General features: G+C 41.1%; 1 protein-coding gene across 7 annotated transcripts in view; it reads right to left on the bottom strand.

Annotated features, from left to right (window-relative positions):
• Positions 1 to 19,052, bottom strand: part of dock7 (dedicator of cytokinesis 7) — a 185,727-nt gene that overhangs the window by 126,266 nt on the left and 40,409 nt on the right. For all 7 annotated transcript variants that reach the window (XM_073063221.1, XM_073063214.1, XM_073063219.1 and 4 more), the window contains exons 10-14: positions 18,521 to 18,601; positions 18,058 to 18,223; positions 14,696 to 14,838; positions 14,482 to 14,575; positions 8,711 to 8,873 (exon numbers count right to left, since the gene is read on the bottom strand). In XM_073063221.1, the coding sequence (XP_072919322.1) occupies positions 8,711 to 8,873; positions 14,482 to 14,575; positions 14,696 to 14,838; positions 18,058 to 18,223; positions 18,521 to 18,601 (647 nt within the window). The remainder of the gene's footprint in view (positions 1 to 8,710; positions 8,874 to 14,481; positions 14,576 to 14,695; positions 14,839 to 18,057; positions 18,224 to 18,520; positions 18,602 to 19,052) is intronic.

Genomic DNA, 19,052 nt, shown 5'->3' with positions numbered 1-19,052 from the left:
TTTTTTTATATAGATTGTGGAGAAATCACAGATATTTTCCAAATACTTTTAAATTCATAGAACATTACAGCACAGTACAGGCCCTTCAGCCCATGACGTATGCTGAGCTTTTAACTTATTCTAAGATTATTCTATCATCCATGTGTCTATCAAAAAATTTCTTAAATGTCCCTAATGTATCTGCTTTCACCACCAGCCCTGTACTCTATACACCCACCACTCTCAATGTAAAAAACTTACTTTTGACATTCTCCTTTTACTCTCCCCCAAGCACCTTAAAATTATGGTCCCTCATATTAGCCACTTCCACCCTTGGAAAAAGTCCCTGGCTAGCCACTTGATCTATGCCCCTTATTATCGTGTACACCTCTATCACGTCACCACTGATCCAAAGAGAAAAACCCAAGATCACTCAACCTGCCCTCATAAAACACGCTCTCTAATTTAGGCAACATAAGTCTCCTCTGCAACCTCTCTAAAGCTTCCACATCTTTCCCATAAAGAGACAACCAGAAGTGAACACAATATTGCAAGTCTGGTCTAAAAAGAATTTTATATTGAACTCAATTCCCTCCCCCAACCAATGAAGGCCAACACATCATATGCTTTCATAATAACCCTATCAACTTGTGGAGCAACACTGGGGATCTTTGAATATATACCAACCTTTGCATCATCTGCACACTTACTAACCCACCCTTCTACTTCCTCCTTCAACTCATAAAACCACGAAGAGCCGAGGTCCCAGAAGAACTCCCTGTGGAACTCTACTGGTTATCAACCTCCAGGAAGAACTTGATCTATCAACAACCATCCTCTGCCTTCTCTGGGCAAGCCAATTCTGAATCTACACAGCCAAGTTTCCCTGGATCCCATGTTTCCTGACTTTCTGAATGAGCTTACTTTGAGGAAACTTATCAAACATCTTACTAAAATCCATGTACACCAATCCACTGCTCTACCTTCATCAATATGCTTTGTCACATCCTCAAAGAATTCAACCAAGGCCAGGCAAAATCCTAAAAAAAATCAACAAATCTGAAACTCTGCCCACTGCATTAATTCCTCAGCCACACAATCATCTGCCAAATCATCCTATTCTCACTCTCACTGCCACATGTCACAGACAGCGACACACAGATAACTGTCTTTGATGTCCTACTTTTCAGCTTCCTACCTAGCTGCCTATATTCTCTCTTCAGGATTTCATCCAATTTTCCTACCTATGTCGTTGGTATCAATACGTGCCATGACTTCTGGCTGCTTACCCTCCCCACACAGAATGCTATGGGCCCAATCAGAGACATCCCTGACCCTGGCACCTGGGAGGCAACATACCATCCGGTGTCTCTTTCACGTCCACTTCCTTCTCCAACCTTACTTGAAAGTGGTAAATCATCCAATGACAAGTTCTTACAAGGAACCCTATCAGGCATGGGTACAGCAGCTCAGTATAGTGAGTCAGGCAAGGGTACAGTGCTGAATCGGATGGGGTACAATAGCACAACGTGACTCAGCCAGGAGCTTGATGCACAGAGCTGCGAGTCAGGTAGGAGTATGGTTACACAGAACTGTTCATCAGGCAGAGATACTGCAGCACAGTGCAGCAAGTCAGAAAGGGTACCATCCAAGGTGAGATTTGGGGCTTCCACCAAAACAACATTCTATTTGTGCATTACTGCACAGTGGGTCACAGCAAGTGTCTAAATTTTCATGACCATATGACATCATGTAACACTTTGGTACTTGTTTTACATTCAGAACTCTGTGTCTATTAAGGGGGGTAAACCAGCAGCATCTAGCACTGTTTCTCTAACACTCTGCCACAGAACGTTAGTGGGTATCAGTTAACTCTGCAGAAATCATTACATTTTAAAGTAGCTTGTGCTTCTGTATTCAGTATGCTTATAACAAAAAAAAACTATTGCAAGCTTTCAAAGTTCTGCCCCAGACTCTTCAACTTCAGGTCATGTACCTCTTCTTACAGGTTACATTAAAAACAGGAAGGCAATCGATTCAAGCCAACTTTACCTGATGTCAATAACACATTAATCCTAGGACCTTCAATGATAATAAAAGCAAATATTACAATCCTATTTCATAACCCTCCTTCAAAATTACTGATCTTGCATGTTCTTTGTTTAGCTTTAGCAACAATATGGGGTTAGATCAATGAAGGTGATCTAAGGTGGGTTTACAGTGTATTCACATAAATGCAAGAAGTATTCTATCCAATCCTTCCCACAAATCCAAAATAAGTAGTACGTACTTAATCTTGATGTTATTTAGTACAAGTTACAAATCAGCTTAGAAAGGGGCAAAATGAACAAAATTACAGTTAGTGATTTTTTTTAAGACTATCATACTTATGGGCAGATCAGTCCATTAAGGTCCATTGAGTCTGCCCCTACCTTCAATCATGACCATTCTGATTTATTTCCCCTCTCAACCCCACATTCCTGGTTTCTCCCCATAACCTTTGACTTCCTTAGTAATCAAGAACCTATCAACCTCTGCTTTAAACATACTCAATGACTTGGCCTCCACAGATGCTTGTGGCAATGAATTCCACAGATTCATTAAGGTCTTGGTAAAGAAATTCCTCAGCTTCTCTTGTCTGAGGGAGGTCCTTCTATTCTGAGGCTGTGCCCATTGATCCTGCACCCTCTCCACATCCACTCGGTCGATGAATATTCAGAAAGGTTCAGTGAGATCCTCCCTCATTCTTCCAAACTCCAGCAAGTAATACGTGGGTGTTTCTCTGGTTGGCAATCAGTGATGAGTGGGTATGCCACAGGGGTTGGTGCTGGGCCCACAACTGTTCATGATATACATTAACGATCTGGAAGAGGGGACTGAGTGTAGTGTATCTAAGTTTGCTGATGATAAAGTGTGTGAAAGAGCAAATTGTGCAGAGCATACAGAGTCTGCAGAGAGATATAGATTGATTAAGTGAGTGGGCAAGGGCCTGGCAGAATGGAGTACAATAACTACCAAGTCTCTTGCACTTCTTAAACACAAAATACTCTGCAGATGCTGGAGTCAACGCAACACGCACAACGTGCTGGAGGAACTCAGCAGGTCAGGCAGCATCCGTGGAAACGAGCAGTCAATGTTTCGGGCCGAGACCCTTCGTCAGGACTGAAGAGGGAGGGAGCAGGGGCCCTATAAAGAAGGTGGGGGGAGGGTGGGAAGGAGAAGGCTGGTAGGTGCCAGGTGAAAAACCAGTAAAAGGAAAGATCAAGGGGTGGGGGAGGGGATAGGCAGGAAAGGTGAAGAAGGAATGTAATGGGTAGTAGAAGAAGGCGGAACCATGAGGGAGGTGATAGGCAGCTGGAGGAGGAAGCAGAGTGAAACTGGGATGGGGGAAGGAATTACTGGAAGTTGGAGTATTCGATGTTCATGCCAAAGGGCTGGAGACTACCCAGACGGTATATGAGGTGTTGTTCCTCCAGCCTGAGTTTGGCCTCATCATGGCAGTAGAAGAGGCCATGTATGGACACATCCAAATGGGAATGTGAAGCACAGTTGAAGTGGGTGGCAACCGGGAATCCTGTCTGTTGTGGCGGACGGAGTGGAGGTGCTCGACGAAGCGGTCCCCCAATCTGCGTCAGGTCTCGCCAATGTGGAGGAGGCCGCCACTGTGGAGAACGCATCACAAAGTGGGTTCTATTACTTTTACCCTTAGCCTGGACCTCAAATTGCTGATAAGAAGGCAATGATTTTGCAGAAAAAATTTGACAGAGCTGCCAATGTTTACTGACTTCACTTGTGCAAATGGGAGCAATTCCTGCATTCCTATAATTGCACTTATGATTACTGAAATCCTTACATTGCAGTCAGCTTTTCAACATTTTTCCAACTACAGCTCAATGCTGGTGAGTCGCCCGAATTTGCTGTGTTTTCCCCATCGCCTGCATTGTGCCACTTCATTCAAACTATTGTTGTTTGCATTTAAATCTTTCTGTGTATTTAAATGCATTTAATGGCTTTTGAGTTTTCTATGTCATTTTCTCAAGTTAGTCTTTTTAAACAATTTGTTTGCTTTTTAATAATTTCTAAATGCCATAAATACTGTTTTGACAGGTTTAACACTTCCCATTAAATGGGAAACTGGAACAAGGGAATGTGAGGGGGTATTTAAAATCATGAACTAGCTGTAACTGTCAGGGCTTCCTTCTGACTTCTTTCACATAGCAGAAGGCATTGCCATTGCACAGGGCTTCACAAATTCTCTCAGAGCTGGCTCAGAATCACATCCTTGGACTGGAGCACTGCACAAAGCAAAAAGGACTACAGGATTAATGATTGCCTGGAGTTGAGATTGTATCATTGCAGTTCCTGACTGCTTTGAATAAAATGGGGACTGAATCACTCTGCTGTCCCACTTCCCCCAAGTGTTCCATCCCAGTTTCCTGTGATCATCAGTTCTGACTTTCTTACACCCAAGTAAAAAGCTACAATTAATATATTTCTCATGTTTTAACTTCAGTCCTTCAAAGCATCATTAATCCTTTGTGTAGGTGAATTCTGGTTATGGCTTGAAAAGGTACTCTATACAACATATCAGGGAGATTACATTAAAATGGAAGGCCAGAAAAGTGACAAGCGTTTCATAAAGTATATCTCCCACCTGCGTGAAAAGGAGAAAGATTATACTGTCTAACATCCTCTTGGGAAATTTCTTCAGTACAATGACTGAAGAGGCAGGAATTTCTTCTCTACCAAAGATAGGAGATATCACATCACACCAACCGTGTTGAAAATTACTAAGTTGACTGTAATCAAACAAAGACTTAACTATTATGATTATTAACTATTAAGCAGAAAAAAAACAAACAGCATTAGGTGGATTTGCAGAGAGGTGGAGATGAAAAATTCCGATGAGGTAATGAATAGATGCATTCATGAGAAACCATAATAGGACAGGGTTGTTGGGTGTAAAAAATGTGCCTGTTCTATAATATTCTCATTCAGTCAGGTAGCCAGTTCCAGGATTTAGACTTAGCAACAGTAAAAAAAAATAGGCAATATACAGGATCATGTGTGATTTCAAGTGGAACCTGTAAGTGTGTTTCTTAGGTGTCTGTTCAGATCCTCTTGCTCGATGGTAGGGTGGCAGATATGCAGGTGGTTTCAGAATAGCCTCAGCAAGAGATCACAATGCCCTCTGTATACTGTACACATAGCAGCCACAGTGCATCAATGGTGAAGGGAGTGAATGTTTCAATGTGGGGGGGATGGGAAGCAAAAGAGATAGGATGCTAATCAACACACTGCTTTTTCTCTGAATGATTTTGAACATCTCAAGTGTTGCTGGAGTTGCACTCATCCAGCCAAGTGGAGACAGTATTCCTTCACAGACCTGACCACATTTAGAAGCCTTTGGGATGTCAAGAGATGAATCACTTAATGCAAGGTAGCTCTTGTGGCCACAGTATTTATGTGGCTGATTTAGTTATGTTTCTAGTAAACAATGACTCCAGGATGCTGATGGCAAGGAAAGCCATGATGGTATTACCATAAAACTTCAAGGCTGAGAAGTTACGTTTTCTTTTGTTGGAGGCTGTCATTGCCTGCCACTATATGTGGTGCAAATGTTCAATCAACCTCAACCACTAAAACCTTTGAACTCATGTTCTGTATTTACTTGGCTCAGAAAAATAAGCACACAATTTCATGTTCAAATTTTAAACTGCATTATTTTGATGTCAATATTATCAATCTCAAAAGATTTAGGGTGACGACAAGTTAAATTATAAACAGAGGTTCAAGTCGAACTCAGGTACCACAGGTATTCATCTTCCACCTGGATACAAAGCAGACCTCAGGGATTGATAATGAACCCAATAATTTCAGATCACCTGCCTGAGTTAGAACTGTTCCTATCTGATGTAAGATCAGATCAGGGGCCAGAGGGTCAGTGATCGCACTCAAGGGGGCCAGAGGGTCAGTGATCGCACCCAAGGGGACCAGAGGGTCAGTGATCGCACCCAAGGGGACCAGAGGGTCAGTGATCGCACCCAAAGGGGCCAGAGGGTCAGTGATCGCACCCAAGGGGGACAGAGGGTCAGTGATCGCACCCAGAGGGGACAGAGGGTCAGTGATCGCACTCAAGGGGGCCAGAGGGTCAGTGATCGCACTCAAGGGGGACAGAGGGTCAGTGATCGCACTCAAGGGGGACAGAGGGTCAGTGATCGCACCCTGAGGAGTCCACCGTTCGGACCAGGCGTGAGTTCTGAGTCACAGAAGGACTCGTCGGTGTTCTGAAATTTATGTGATTGGACTGCACTTTATATTGGTCTCCATCAAGTCTTTTGCCGTTATATTTCTTACGGCTGATTGGTGAGTGGGTGATCTGTAAGTTCATTGTGTTTTTTTGTGTGGTTGGGGGGAGGGGTTTTTTGATGCCACTGTCGCTGTTCTTTTTTGCGAGTGAGGGGGTTGGTCGCAGTTTATTCCCCTGTAGGGGAGGGTGCTGGGGATTGTTGCTGTTTTTTCTGTGGGGAGAGGGTCAGGGATCGCATTGTTGCTGTTTTTTTCTGCAAGGAGGGGGTCAGGTATTGTACTGTCGCAGTTTATTTTTTGTGGGGGAGGGTGTTGGGGATTGTTGCTGCTTTTTTCTGTGGGTGAGGGATTCGGGGAGTGTATAGCTGTTGTTTTTCTCTGCAGAGGAGGGGGTCGGGGATTGTACTGTCGCAGTTTACTTTCTGTGAGGAGGGGTTCAGGGATTCTGGGGTCTGCGAGTTTTGTTTCTTTTACTTCTTCATGAGTATTTCTTGGCCATCTGGAGAAGACAATTATCAGAGTTGTATTGTACATGCATACTTTGACAATAAAATGAACCTTGAACCTTGCTTCATCTTATTATTCTCTCCAATCACACATTCACTTCTTAACTGAAATACTCTGAAAATATAATGTCACCTGAAAAATCAGACATTCCCTTTTCTCTCTATCCCTCACTACTCTCCATTTTCAGCACATTTCTCATTTTTCCCAGTTTAGATTAAGGACTATCAACCTGACATAACAATTCTGTTTCTCTCTCCACACGAGTTGCTTGACATATTGACAATTTTGGGCATTTTCTGCTTTCATTTGGGCCTGGGTGCAAATCCAGCACAGACTGCCAAAAAAAATTAAACTGTTTTCTTTCCTCACATTCCATAATAATTTGCGCACAATGTTGTTGGAGGGTTACTGTTTGAAGAGATTACAAGGAACAAAGAAAGGAAATATTTAAAATCAATCTAAGTCATGGGTGGATGGCACCACATGGTTTGGAATGCAATGAAGCCAAGATGGACAAAGGGCCAGAAGAACATTGCAATAGGTGAGTCTAGAAATAACAAGATTCTGGACAAGGTAACGTCCTAGAGATCAAAGTAGACTAGTCATATTAAAGGAGAGCATACGAGGTAGGAAGCTCACTTTGAAGTCAAACAGGAATGTGATACATCCCAAGGCAATGCCTACGACAGGAAGTGGATTCACTCGCAAGGGAACAGAGGGTGGAGGGCACAGAATGAGAAGAATTGTGGGTGGAAGTTCGCATGGAATCTGACATCATGTTTTGAATATGGCAGCCACTGGTCTTAACAATATGTTTTAAGTTTGAGAATTATAAATCTGAAACATGAAATGCTTACAAAGTGAACTAATCACTTTACAGGTACAATGCCAGCTAAACTGTTTTTACCAAAAGCACTGTATTTAAAATTGATAGACAAAAAGTTGTCCAAAATTAGTTACAGTGCAATTTCTATATTTACATCTGTATCAATACTAATTCAAAATAATTACATCAATGCCTGGTAAATTAAACTGGAATAAAAGATATATTCTAGGCTATTAATATATCCATTGTATGGAATGCATTATTATTTCCTCATATCATTTCTCTGATCCTTTCATCTAATCTTCATGATTAGTCATAGTCTGGTTTGTCAATAATTAAAGAAAATACCATCTTGACCTAGTTAAGCACTTTTACAGGGTGCCTTTACCCAGTGATCATAGTGAACACAAACATCCTAATTTCACAAAATTGGATGCTTACATAAGGACTATTGCAGAGAAAAGATAGCATAAACTCACATGAAATAATGAAAAAGCATGATTAAAAGAAAAAGGATTAAAATACAATCTACAAAGGGAAAAGAACAACTCAGCAGGATTCTTCAGAAAAAAATATTGTCACCCAAATTACCAGGAATCTAATTCCACTGATTTTTATTTTTAATGACAAATTTTTGTTCTGACAAAGACAAAACTTCAAAATCCTTGCGGTAAAATCTGACCTTCCTTCAGCTTAACAGAAGATATACAATTTGGCCCTGATCGTAGGCAAGGTGAGACAAATTAAGGCACAACATGATCAGATAACCTAAGATACCACTTTCAGATCCTCATTTTGATTTTGATACCTTTGCATTATTTTGTTGGTTATGGTTAACATCTGCGATACAGATAGGATAACAGATTCCTGTCTATTGTAGGCCATGATCACAAGACAGAATTCTCTCACAGGAACCTGTCTGTGTCCTCAATTGCTCTAAATCCAACTTGTTAATAACAGCACATGAGCAAATGTTCATGAACAAGAACTGATTACAATGTGCACCCCTTCCCCCAATGTTCTGATCCATTTTCCCAAAAGAATCACTTGCACATTATACAGGTTATGAAGAATAACTATTGTTCTTACCTGTATGTGGTGTACGGAACATACACATCCCTCGAAGGAAACTCCAGGATATCCTTCGTTGGTCTAACTCGAGTATCTGGGTAGGGTTTGACCTGTAGTAACTCTGGTGTGAGACAATAATGGGGATTTTCTGGAGCTGGAGAAATGTCTATTTTCAGTTGAGCTGTATACAGAAAATAAAAATGAAATCTTAAAAGATGCTCGTTCAGGAAAAGAAATCTTCAAAAAATTTAGTACAAATGAATTTCAAACATGTTAGTTTGTTTTTAAATCTGCACAACAGACAGGATGAAAATAACAATTAATACTTGATACTGTCAATCTGCACTGAAATAAGCAAATACTGGATTTGAAAACAATAAAACAGCATTTGAAAAAGGCGATGCATTTCTTCCAAGCCAAATAGACAGCAGTGGAGATGTTCTGAAGGTGACTGGTCATAGATAATGAACTGAAGACAACAGTTTGATGAGACTGTAGCCCAGTAATACAATGCTTATTCAGTGAACCGTGGGAACCAAGCAGAAACAAGGAAGATAGGTTTGGGAAACAATCAGTAGGAAAGGAGGTAAGGTGATTCTTCAAAGAAAACATATTAGTAACATTTGATAAAAATTTAATGTTGAAGATTACAGGAACATTTACTCCTTCAACAGCTGACAGATTCTGATTGTGCAGTTCCAGTATTTTCTGGATTTGTGAGTAATTCTCAGGAGTGAAAAGCACAATCAGAATCCGTGACACATGAAATGCTGGAGGAACTCAGCAGGTTAGGCAGCATCTACGGAGAGAAATAAACAGTCGATTTCAGGCTCACACCTTTCACTGGGACTGGCTTCTGCCTCCAGATTTTCAGCATGCGTAGGTCTCGTCTGTGTCACCATAATGTTCATTTACTGGGAATCACTGAACTCTTACTGTTCAGTTAGAGAACAAAACCCTCCATCACATTCCTGTTCTTTCCTTAATGTCCTGCAAATGATCTTTTCTATCCAGTTCTTTACTGAAGGCACCATTTGATTGTTTCCACCTCCGTCATCAGATCATGACCACTTTCTAAGCTTAGCATGTCTCCCTCATACATTGTGTGCAAGCTTTTAAATCTCAAGCTTTCTGATGAGAGCAACTTCCCACTATTTATCTGATCCAAAGCAGTCACTGGCATATGCACTTCCAGCAAATCTCCTTTCAATCATCTTTGCTCCAAGAAGAATTCCATCTTCTCTATTTGAAACTTAACTTGAATGCAAGAGCCATTCATATCTTTGCTGCACATCTCAGAATTAGGTCTAGCCTGTAATCCTAGCTTTTGGCAAGTGTCATCACCTTGTTTAATGGTAGACCTAACTTATTCATTAAATAGCTTCATGACTGATGCCAGGAAAACTTTCACATCTTAGTTTTAATTTATTTGTCCATGGGATGTGGGTACTTCTGGCAGAGTAGACAGGAATTTAAATGTAAGCAATTAAATAAAATGTTGTCATTAGTAAGAGTGTTTATAGCCATTTCTAATTCCCTTCAGTAGGTGGTGGTGTGATACTTAATTAAAGCACTGCAGCCTTTCTGATAAAAATGTTCCCATAATATTCTTGGGTAGGGAATTCCAGGATTTAGGAATAGGAATAAAAATATATTTCCAAGTCTAGATAGTGGCAGCTACAAGCTTTCCTACACTCAATTCAATGTCCGAGATGAGTCACACATTCAAAGCTCAAAGTAAATTTATTATCAAAGTACATATATGTTACCATATACAACACTAAGGTTTATTTTCTTGTGGGCATTCACAGTAATCATAAGAAACACAACGGAATCAATGAAAGAACGCACACAGCAGGGCAGACAAACAACCAGAGTGCAAAAGACAACCAACTGCAAGTACAAAAAGAAAACAATGCAACAAATACTGAGAACATGAGATGAAGAATTCTTGAAAGTAAGTCCATAGGTTTAGTGATAGGACAAGCGAAGTTGAGTGATTATCGCCTCTAGTTCTACAGCCTGATGGTTGAGGGGTAATAACTGTTCTAGGACCTGGTGTTGTGGGACCTGCACCTTCTTCCTGATGACAGCAGTGGGAAGAGAGCATGGCCTGAATGGTGAGGGTCCTTGATGATGAACGCTGCTTTCCTGCGACAGTTCTCCATGTAGCTGCGCTCAATGATAGGGAGGGTTTACCCACGGTAGACTAGACTGTATCCATTATTTTTTGTAGGCCTTTCCTTTTAAGGACATTGATGTTCCTTAAATGCAATGCAACCAGTCAATATACTCTCCACCACACACTTATAGAAGTTTATCAATGACAGGCTGAATCTTCGCAAACTTCTTAGAAAGTAGAGTTACTGCCATACTTCCTTTGTAAAGGGACTTGCATGCTGGACCTAGGGCAGATCCAAAATGCAGTCTAGGCAAAGAAATGTAGGCATTCTTAATCATAGTATAGCAGTCGTCGAGTGTTTTGGGATCCCTGATGCTGTAGGTGATATGTTGATGATAATTGGGCAAAGATTTCTTCTGTTATGCCGTTGGCCCCCTCCTTTGTGAAAATCGCAAGAACCCTAGTTAAGGGGGGTCAACTGACCCAAAAAGAGAGAGAGACCATGTTCTCCCAAGAAGCAGAATGAAGGTGACCTTGACTATTGTCTCATGGAGACCACGTGAAAAGCCCTCGGGCAAAGTGGGCTGGTTGAGAGAGAGATCGCATTACCTGCAACTTGATTGACACCTGCGATCCCGTGAAGAAGTATAAAGGCGGGTCTGAGGGGGGGAAACCCTCAGACGCACCCAGGAGACACCAAGGAAACACGATATCGATTCCCGTGGGAGCGGGACGCCATGTTGAAGGAAGCCACGTGCGTTAGATTCCGAATTTGAATCTGTGGTTAGAACCAACGAAAGACTGCTTTTAAATAACAACGGGGAAGTCTGCTCCCCTGATTCCAAGGATTTGCTCTGCCAAGACGACGGGCAAGTGTTTATCTTTTCTAAATCACCTCTTTCTCTCTACAACGTGAAAACCCCAGCGGTTCCCAAAAAGGAAAAGCCTGCAAACTTCTGAGTGACTCTTTATATTTCCGTTGGACTCAGTATTAACCCCTAGACAACTGTAGAGCTTATTTCTGATTGATTATGGTTACACCGGTGTTTTAGATTGAGTTTTGACGATGTATATGATCTGAATGTTTTGTATTAACCATACGTGTGCCCTTTTTTGAATAAAACGCTTGAAAATAGTAGCATCCGACTCAGCTGATCCATCTATCTTTGCTGGTAAGTTACCTGGTTACGGGGTTTCGTAACACTTCAAACAAGCCTGACTGAAGTCCCCGACAATGATTCGAAAGGCATTAGGGTAGTTGTTTCTTGTTTGTTGATGGCAATACTCAGTACCTTGAGTGCGTGCTTAACCTCAGCCTTTGGCAAAATGTAAACTGTGGTCAACATCATGGAGGAGAACTCTCTTGGCAAGTAGAACAGCCGGCACTTAATCATTAGATCTTCCAAGTCGGGGAACAAGAGTGCGACAAGACCACCACGTCCAAGCACCACAAAAAGTTTATCTTGAAGCAAAGACCCCCACCTTTTGCCTCCTCCAAATCAGCAGTCTGGTCCATTCGGTGTTTCAAGAATCCACTGGGTCTTACTAAGGTATCCGGTGTGAGCCATGTCTCTGTGAAACAGAGAACGCAACAATTCCTCTTTCCCTTCAACACAACAATCTTGACCGCAGGTCCTCAATCTTGTTCTCCAGCGACTGTACACTCGTCAACAAGATGCTGGATAGAGTAAGGTTCATACCCCTCTACCCAGCATCTTCTTAGTAAATATAAAGTTGCAATTGGCTTGGTGTGCTCCCCTCCTCCCTCTCTTTTGGCAGTGGTGATGGACCTTCATCCACTTAAAGGTGCCAGATATCTAGCATCAAGCCTGTTCATTTAGCCACAGCATCTCTGTGGCCGATCCAGTTAAGCTTCTGGCCAGAGGCAACCCTTGAATCAGGCCAAAGGCAACCCTTGAATGTTTCCAAGGAGTGGACAGTCACAAGGCTGTGGGACTGGACCGCATCTCAGGGCGGGTACTCATGATGTGTGCAGCTCAACTGGCAGGTGTGTTTACAGACATTTTTAATCTCTCCCTCTCCCAGTGTAGAGTGCCCTCCTGCTTCAAAACATCCACCATTATCCCTGTACCTAAAAAGACCAAGGTAACATGTCTGAACGACTGGCATCCTATCGCACTCACCTCAATAATAAGCAAATGCTTTGAGAGGCTGGTCAAGGACTACATCTACAGCATGCTACCACCCACATTGGACAGGCTACAGTTCATCTACCGACACAACCGATCGACAGATGGCGCAATAGCCACAGCTCTACATAACGTCCTTACACATCTGGAGAGGAGGGATGCTTATGTGAGAATGTGTTGTGGAACTACAGTTCAGCATTCAACACCATAATTCCCAAGAAGCTGAGAGACCTCTGCATTGACCCTACCTTGTGCAGCTGGATTCTGGACTTCCTGTCAGATCACCAGCAGGTGGTAAGAGTGGGCTCCCTCACCTCTGCCCCTCTGACCCTCAACACAGGAGCCCCTCAGGGCTGTGTCCTAAGCCCCTTACTTTACTCTCTGTATACCCATGACTGTGTTGCCACCCACAGCTCCAATCTGCTAATTAAATTTGCAGATGATACTGTATTCAAATAATCTCAAAATAATAACAAGGCAGCCTACAGAGAATAAGTCATCACCCTGACACAGTGGTGTCAAGAAAACAACTTCTTCCACAACGTTGCAAAAATAAAGGAGCTGGTTGTGGTCTACAGGAGGAATGGAGACACCCTATTGACATCAATGGATCTGGGTTTCAGAGGGTGAACAGCTTCAAGTTCCTCGGCATACACATTACCATGGAACCTCATGTCGTCTGTACGCACCAACTGTGTGGTGAAAAACGCACAACAGCGCCTCTTTCACCTTAGGTGGTTGAAGAAGTTTGGGATGGGTCCCCAACTCCTAAGAACTTTCTACAGGGGCACAACTGAGAGCATCCTAACTGGCTGCATCACTCCCTGGTATGGGAACTGTACTTCCCTCAATCGCAGGACTCTGCAGAAAGTGGTACCGTCAGCACAGTGTATATATAGATGTGAACTTCCCACTATTCAGGACAGTTACAAAGACAGGTGTGTAAAAAGGGCCCAAAGGATCATTGGGGACCCGAGTCACCCCGATCTCAGACTGTCCCAGCTGCTACCATCTGGGAATAAAAAGCATAAAAGCCAAAACAAACAGCCTCCGGGACAGGTTCTTCCACCAGGCCATCAGACTGATAAATTCATGCTGATACAACTGTATTCCTGTGTTATATTGACTACCCTGTTGTACATAATATTTATTATAAATTGCATATTGCATATTTAGACAGAGATGTAATGTGAAGATTTTTACTCCTCGTGTATATGAAGGATGTAAGTAATAAAGTCAATTCAATTCAATGTGGGGGCACTTTGAAATAATATCTTTGAATTATGACCAAAAGTAGGAAGTGAGAGTGGTTTTCTTTGACCATAAGATAGATCACTGAGACCAATCATAATGTTTCAACCAAACTTTCTGCTAAGAAAAGCTAACTTAGAGACTAAAACTTGAAACTTTCCAGGTCTGTGGGTATCAAACCATACTGAACAGTATTTTCAATCACAATTCTGCTGCGATCAGGAGCAACAGACATGAACGCAAATTCTTTGAAAAGAAAAACTTGCCTGTGATTGGTCTTAGTCTCCTCAGAACAGATGAAGGTCTTCTCATGTCAGCAAGGAATTTATACAAATCTTCATCACTAAGACGATCTCCCTCCTAGATGTGAGGTACAAGAGGAGCAAAGAAAGTAGTGAAAAATATCTGGTCAATTATGGATAAATTACATCAGACAGTTTGAACTCCTGTTGTGTACAATGTCAAACTATTTCAGGTTACCTGTTTAAAGAAGTTTGTGACCGTCAGCGTAGCTGGTCTGAAGCTTGAAAGGTTGCATGAGTCATCACCTGATGTCACTCGTTCAAGAGAGCGTCTCCCGACAAGACCAGAATTTCTTCTTTCTGACCAAGAACCCTTCCGCTCTATCAGGAAATTATGTCACACTAGTTAAGAAAATAGTCAACGTCACAGAAAGCCCCATGTCCTCACATATTAATCAAAATCCCACTTAAGCTGCCATTCCAAACTCATGTTTCCCTGCAATGTTACTACTCAGGAGCATTCATCTCCTTTAAAATATTACTGTAGTCTACAGTGAAGAAAGCCCTTAACTCCAAGTGGAGTCATCAAGGCGCCATCGTGATGGCGTTTTGTTTTTTTTAGCAGGCTTTCTTGTTTTTACGAGGCCGAGTTGCTAGCTTGATGCACAACCCAGCACGGATGGAAAGCGTGCAAGGGAGCTGGCTGGATTCGAACTCGGGAGCCTTCGTTCCAAAGTCTGGAGCTGATACCACTACGCCAACAGTCAGCGTATTTTACAGTGATACACACAAAATGCTAGAAGAGCCAAGCAGGTCAGGCTGCATCAATGGAAAAGAATAAAAAGTCAATAAAAGAGGTCCAAACCATAAGGGATAATATCTAGGAAAGAAAAGCCATTTGGCTCAACTGATCCTGATAGTACCTCCTAAAATTTCATTAGTTTAAGAAGGAAAATTCAAAATGTAAGCATCCTTTCCCTTTTAAAATCCATGCTGATTATTCTTTACTATAATTTTTCATTCTGATTTTCTTATATTCTCTTTTTTTTTCCTTTTCTAGCAATGGCATTAAGCTGACAGGTCTATCATACCCTGGGCAAAAAAACCCTTTTTTTAAAAAAAAAGCCTGTTTAAAAAAAAACCCTTTATAAAAAATACATACATTAACCCTCTGGGTGGCACTAAGCTTTTAATAAGTTATTATAATTGAATTGGATACTCTAAAAGCAGCTTAACCAGACCACCATATGACTGTAATACAATAATGAGGAATTAAGTCAAATAGTTCAATTATAAAATTCTTCTTCCTTTCTCTTTTTCTCTTCTAAGTGTTGATTTATGTACTCTAACACGGAGGAACAAATTGAATTGATTTTTGGTGGAAATGTACCACAAGTCCACAGAGGCAAGTAAGTCCTTGACTTGGGTCCATTGCCAGATCCCAATGTGCTGAATGATAAATACCTTCTGAAGACCAGTAGTAAACTTCTTTCATGCTAGGAACCCCACAAAACACCCAGTACATTTAAAAAGGCACTAACTTATTTTGATTTACATTAATGCTTTTATTATTTTTTAAAATGAATCGATTTTAACTTATTGTGAATGTTTTTTTGGTAAACTACCTACTGAAATCTTAAGTTTTAAATGTCTCTAAAGATCAGAAATGTTTGAAGTCTGTAACAAAGCTGAATCTGAGGGCAAGAAAACTGAAACAACTGCAGATGCAGGATAACTTTAATAAAAACAGAAAATTATGCATGGAGAAACAAAATTAATAGTTGATGTCAAAGGTGATCTTTCATCAGAGCTTGGAAAGAGAAAACACATCAGTCTTGAGCAGAACAGAGGATGGAGGAGAAATAGATAATGGAACAAAGGGAAGGAGCAAGGTCAGAATCGTCACAGGGCTAAGCAGATGATGAAGCAATTTGCTTGATTGATTAATGAGCGAAGTTAAAAGGAGGAAAAGATAAAAACAAACAAAAGTAGTGAAATGTAGACAGTACAAATGTACAAAAGTAGACAGCCTGGTCAAGCTGGTTGATGTGTGACCTAGAGTAGAAATAGCCAGTTCTGATAAAAAATGTTCGTGACCAAAAGCAGATAAATTCAACATTGAATCTGAAAGATTGCAATAAGCCCTAAAGGAAAATAAAAGTACTATTTCTCAGTCGTATACTAGGCCATACTATAACAATGTATGAGTCAAAGAGTGAGTAGTAAAGAGAATTAAAGGTTGGGCAACAGGAATCTAACCAACAGAACCCCTATGGACTGGATACAGATGCTCTACAAAGTAGTCATCCAAAACACACTTGGTTTCTCCAAAGAAGAGGAGACCACATCGGATGCAGTGAATGCAACACTCTTGACTGAATCATTATTTCACCCTGGAAGAGCAGTAAAGGAGGCAGACATTGTATGTAACATGAGAAACTGCCACAAGAAGGGGAGTAGCTGGTGGAAGTGGATGAGAAGGTGAAGGAGCTGATGAATGGGAATGGGAAAGGGAGATATGACTGTTCCTGCAATCTCATTGAAGGTGGCGGAAGTTGCAGGGACGGTCCATCGATTGTGGAGGCACAATATGGGATCCCTGTTCTGCATTTGCAGGGCTTTCATAATCAAGGCCTCAATGAAAAGGCCTACAAGATAAATATGTTCAGCTACACCTCATTGGGTCCAAAACAGTTGTGAGGGATGGTGGGCGAGGGGAAGTAGGGAGAGAGGACACAATTTTTTCTGTACCAGCAGAGGAGTGCAAAATGAGCAGTGAAATTTATAATTTCTCTCGCACACCCCTCTTTAAGTTAAATCAACATTATAACTACTTGTCACAACCTTATTAGTTACTTATAAATGCAAACATGAGGAAATCTGCAGATGCTGGAAATTCAAGCAACACACACAAAATGCTGGTGGAACGCAGCAGGCCGGGCAGCATCTATAGGAAGAAGTACAGTTGACGTTTTGTGCTGAGACCCTTTGGTCTCGGCCTGAAACGTCGACTGTACTTTTTCCTATAGATGCTGCCTGGCCTGCTGCGTTCCACTAGCATTTTGGGTAGTTACTTATGAAATGGGGAGAGGATTTTTTCCTTTAACATATAATCTGTTTCCTGTTGGTAGTCATATAAATAAATGCAAACACCAAAAGGAAAAGTTAAGTAAAATGAGATTGTTTGCTTCATGACACCCACATCTCTGGGACACAATCTCAACTCTTAACTCAAATGGAAGATATGAAATGAAGCTCATCTTGTCTGTTTCAATCCAGTGTATGGTTGACATGATTCCAAATGGTGCTGAATTAAATCTGACGTAACAAGTGGGAAATACAGAAACATACAATGCTGAACTATTAGCACTCAATTGAACTTGGAGCTTAACACAGAGCAGCTTACTCCTTTTGCAGAATATGCTATGTCAACCACGAGTGAATAATATCCCTGATGCTAGTTGAGTGAAATGATTATATTCCCAAAACATCCCTCAATTTAAGAAGCAATGAGCAATAAACATCAATTAAGATACATAAATAGAAATGTGGACATTAGTGTTACCAGTTCATAAGAAAATTCACTTAAGAGCACATCACCTCCTGCTCCTATCTCTGAGTCTGTGCTGTCGCGCTCCAGACTTCCTGCACTGTTAACAATGTTCATTAGATGTATGGCAGTCCAAGCAAAAGGCATACGGTATTTCCCCAGTCTATGACAGAACAACTCTGCTTGGCTCTTTAGCTTCTCCAACTTTTCTTTGTTCTGTAAAAAAGGTAAATTTAAAAGTGTGCAATTTATAACAAAAACTCTGTGATACTGAAACTCTCTATATAGATGAAATCATCTAGTCCCACGCCATTTTTCATCTTGTGAGTTGGACATCCAGCATTGACAGACCCCCTTCATGTGCCACACCATCAATAACCATATGTGCTCTTGTTAAAAGTTAAAGAAAATTTTAATTACAGTTCAGGAATTATTCATTATTTTTACGCTGGAATCATTGTTTGGTGAATATTAAAGTTTAAAATTCCCAAAATACTTCAGAAAGATTGTTACTTTTGCTGTTTCAGACTCTTTGAAGATCATATAGGGTTCTGCACATTCACCAATATCTCCTTGTTGCAAAACTTTCTCCAACTGAAAAACAAAGAAAAACATTATTTCTAACCATGGGCAACCTGTTCTTCTCAGTTGTAAATACAGGCTAGTAGTTTCATAATTTACATTAGACAAGAAATCACTCTAGTCAACCCAACCTGATACTCAATGCCAACTCTGATACTCTGAGTATATGTACTACTATCAACAGAGATAAACTACGTATTTCACAGAGAAATTACTTAAAAGGCACATAGGATCCACGAAGACAGTAGAATGGATTCAAATTTGCTTAGGCAAGAAGATGGATAGAGGTGGTGAAGGGATGTTAATATGATGAGTGGTCTGTGACCTATGGTGCATTCCATGAAGATCAGGACTGAGACCTCTGATGTGTATGATATATGGTCAAAATGTAAGTGAATCTTACAAAAATTGGCAGAGTTGTGGATAGTGAAGGTCGTCACAAGATTCAGCAAGATACAGACCA

Source organism: Hemitrygon akajei, chromosome 12 (genome assembly GCF_048418815.1).
Source record: "Hemitrygon akajei chromosome 12, sHemAka1.3, whole genome shotgun sequence".
NCBI lineage: Eukaryota > Metazoa > Chordata > Chondrichthyes > Myliobatiformes > Dasyatidae > Hemitrygon > Hemitrygon akajei.
The sequence above is the reverse complement of the archived record's forward strand: the minus strand, read 5'-3'. Positions and strand labels throughout refer to the sequence as shown.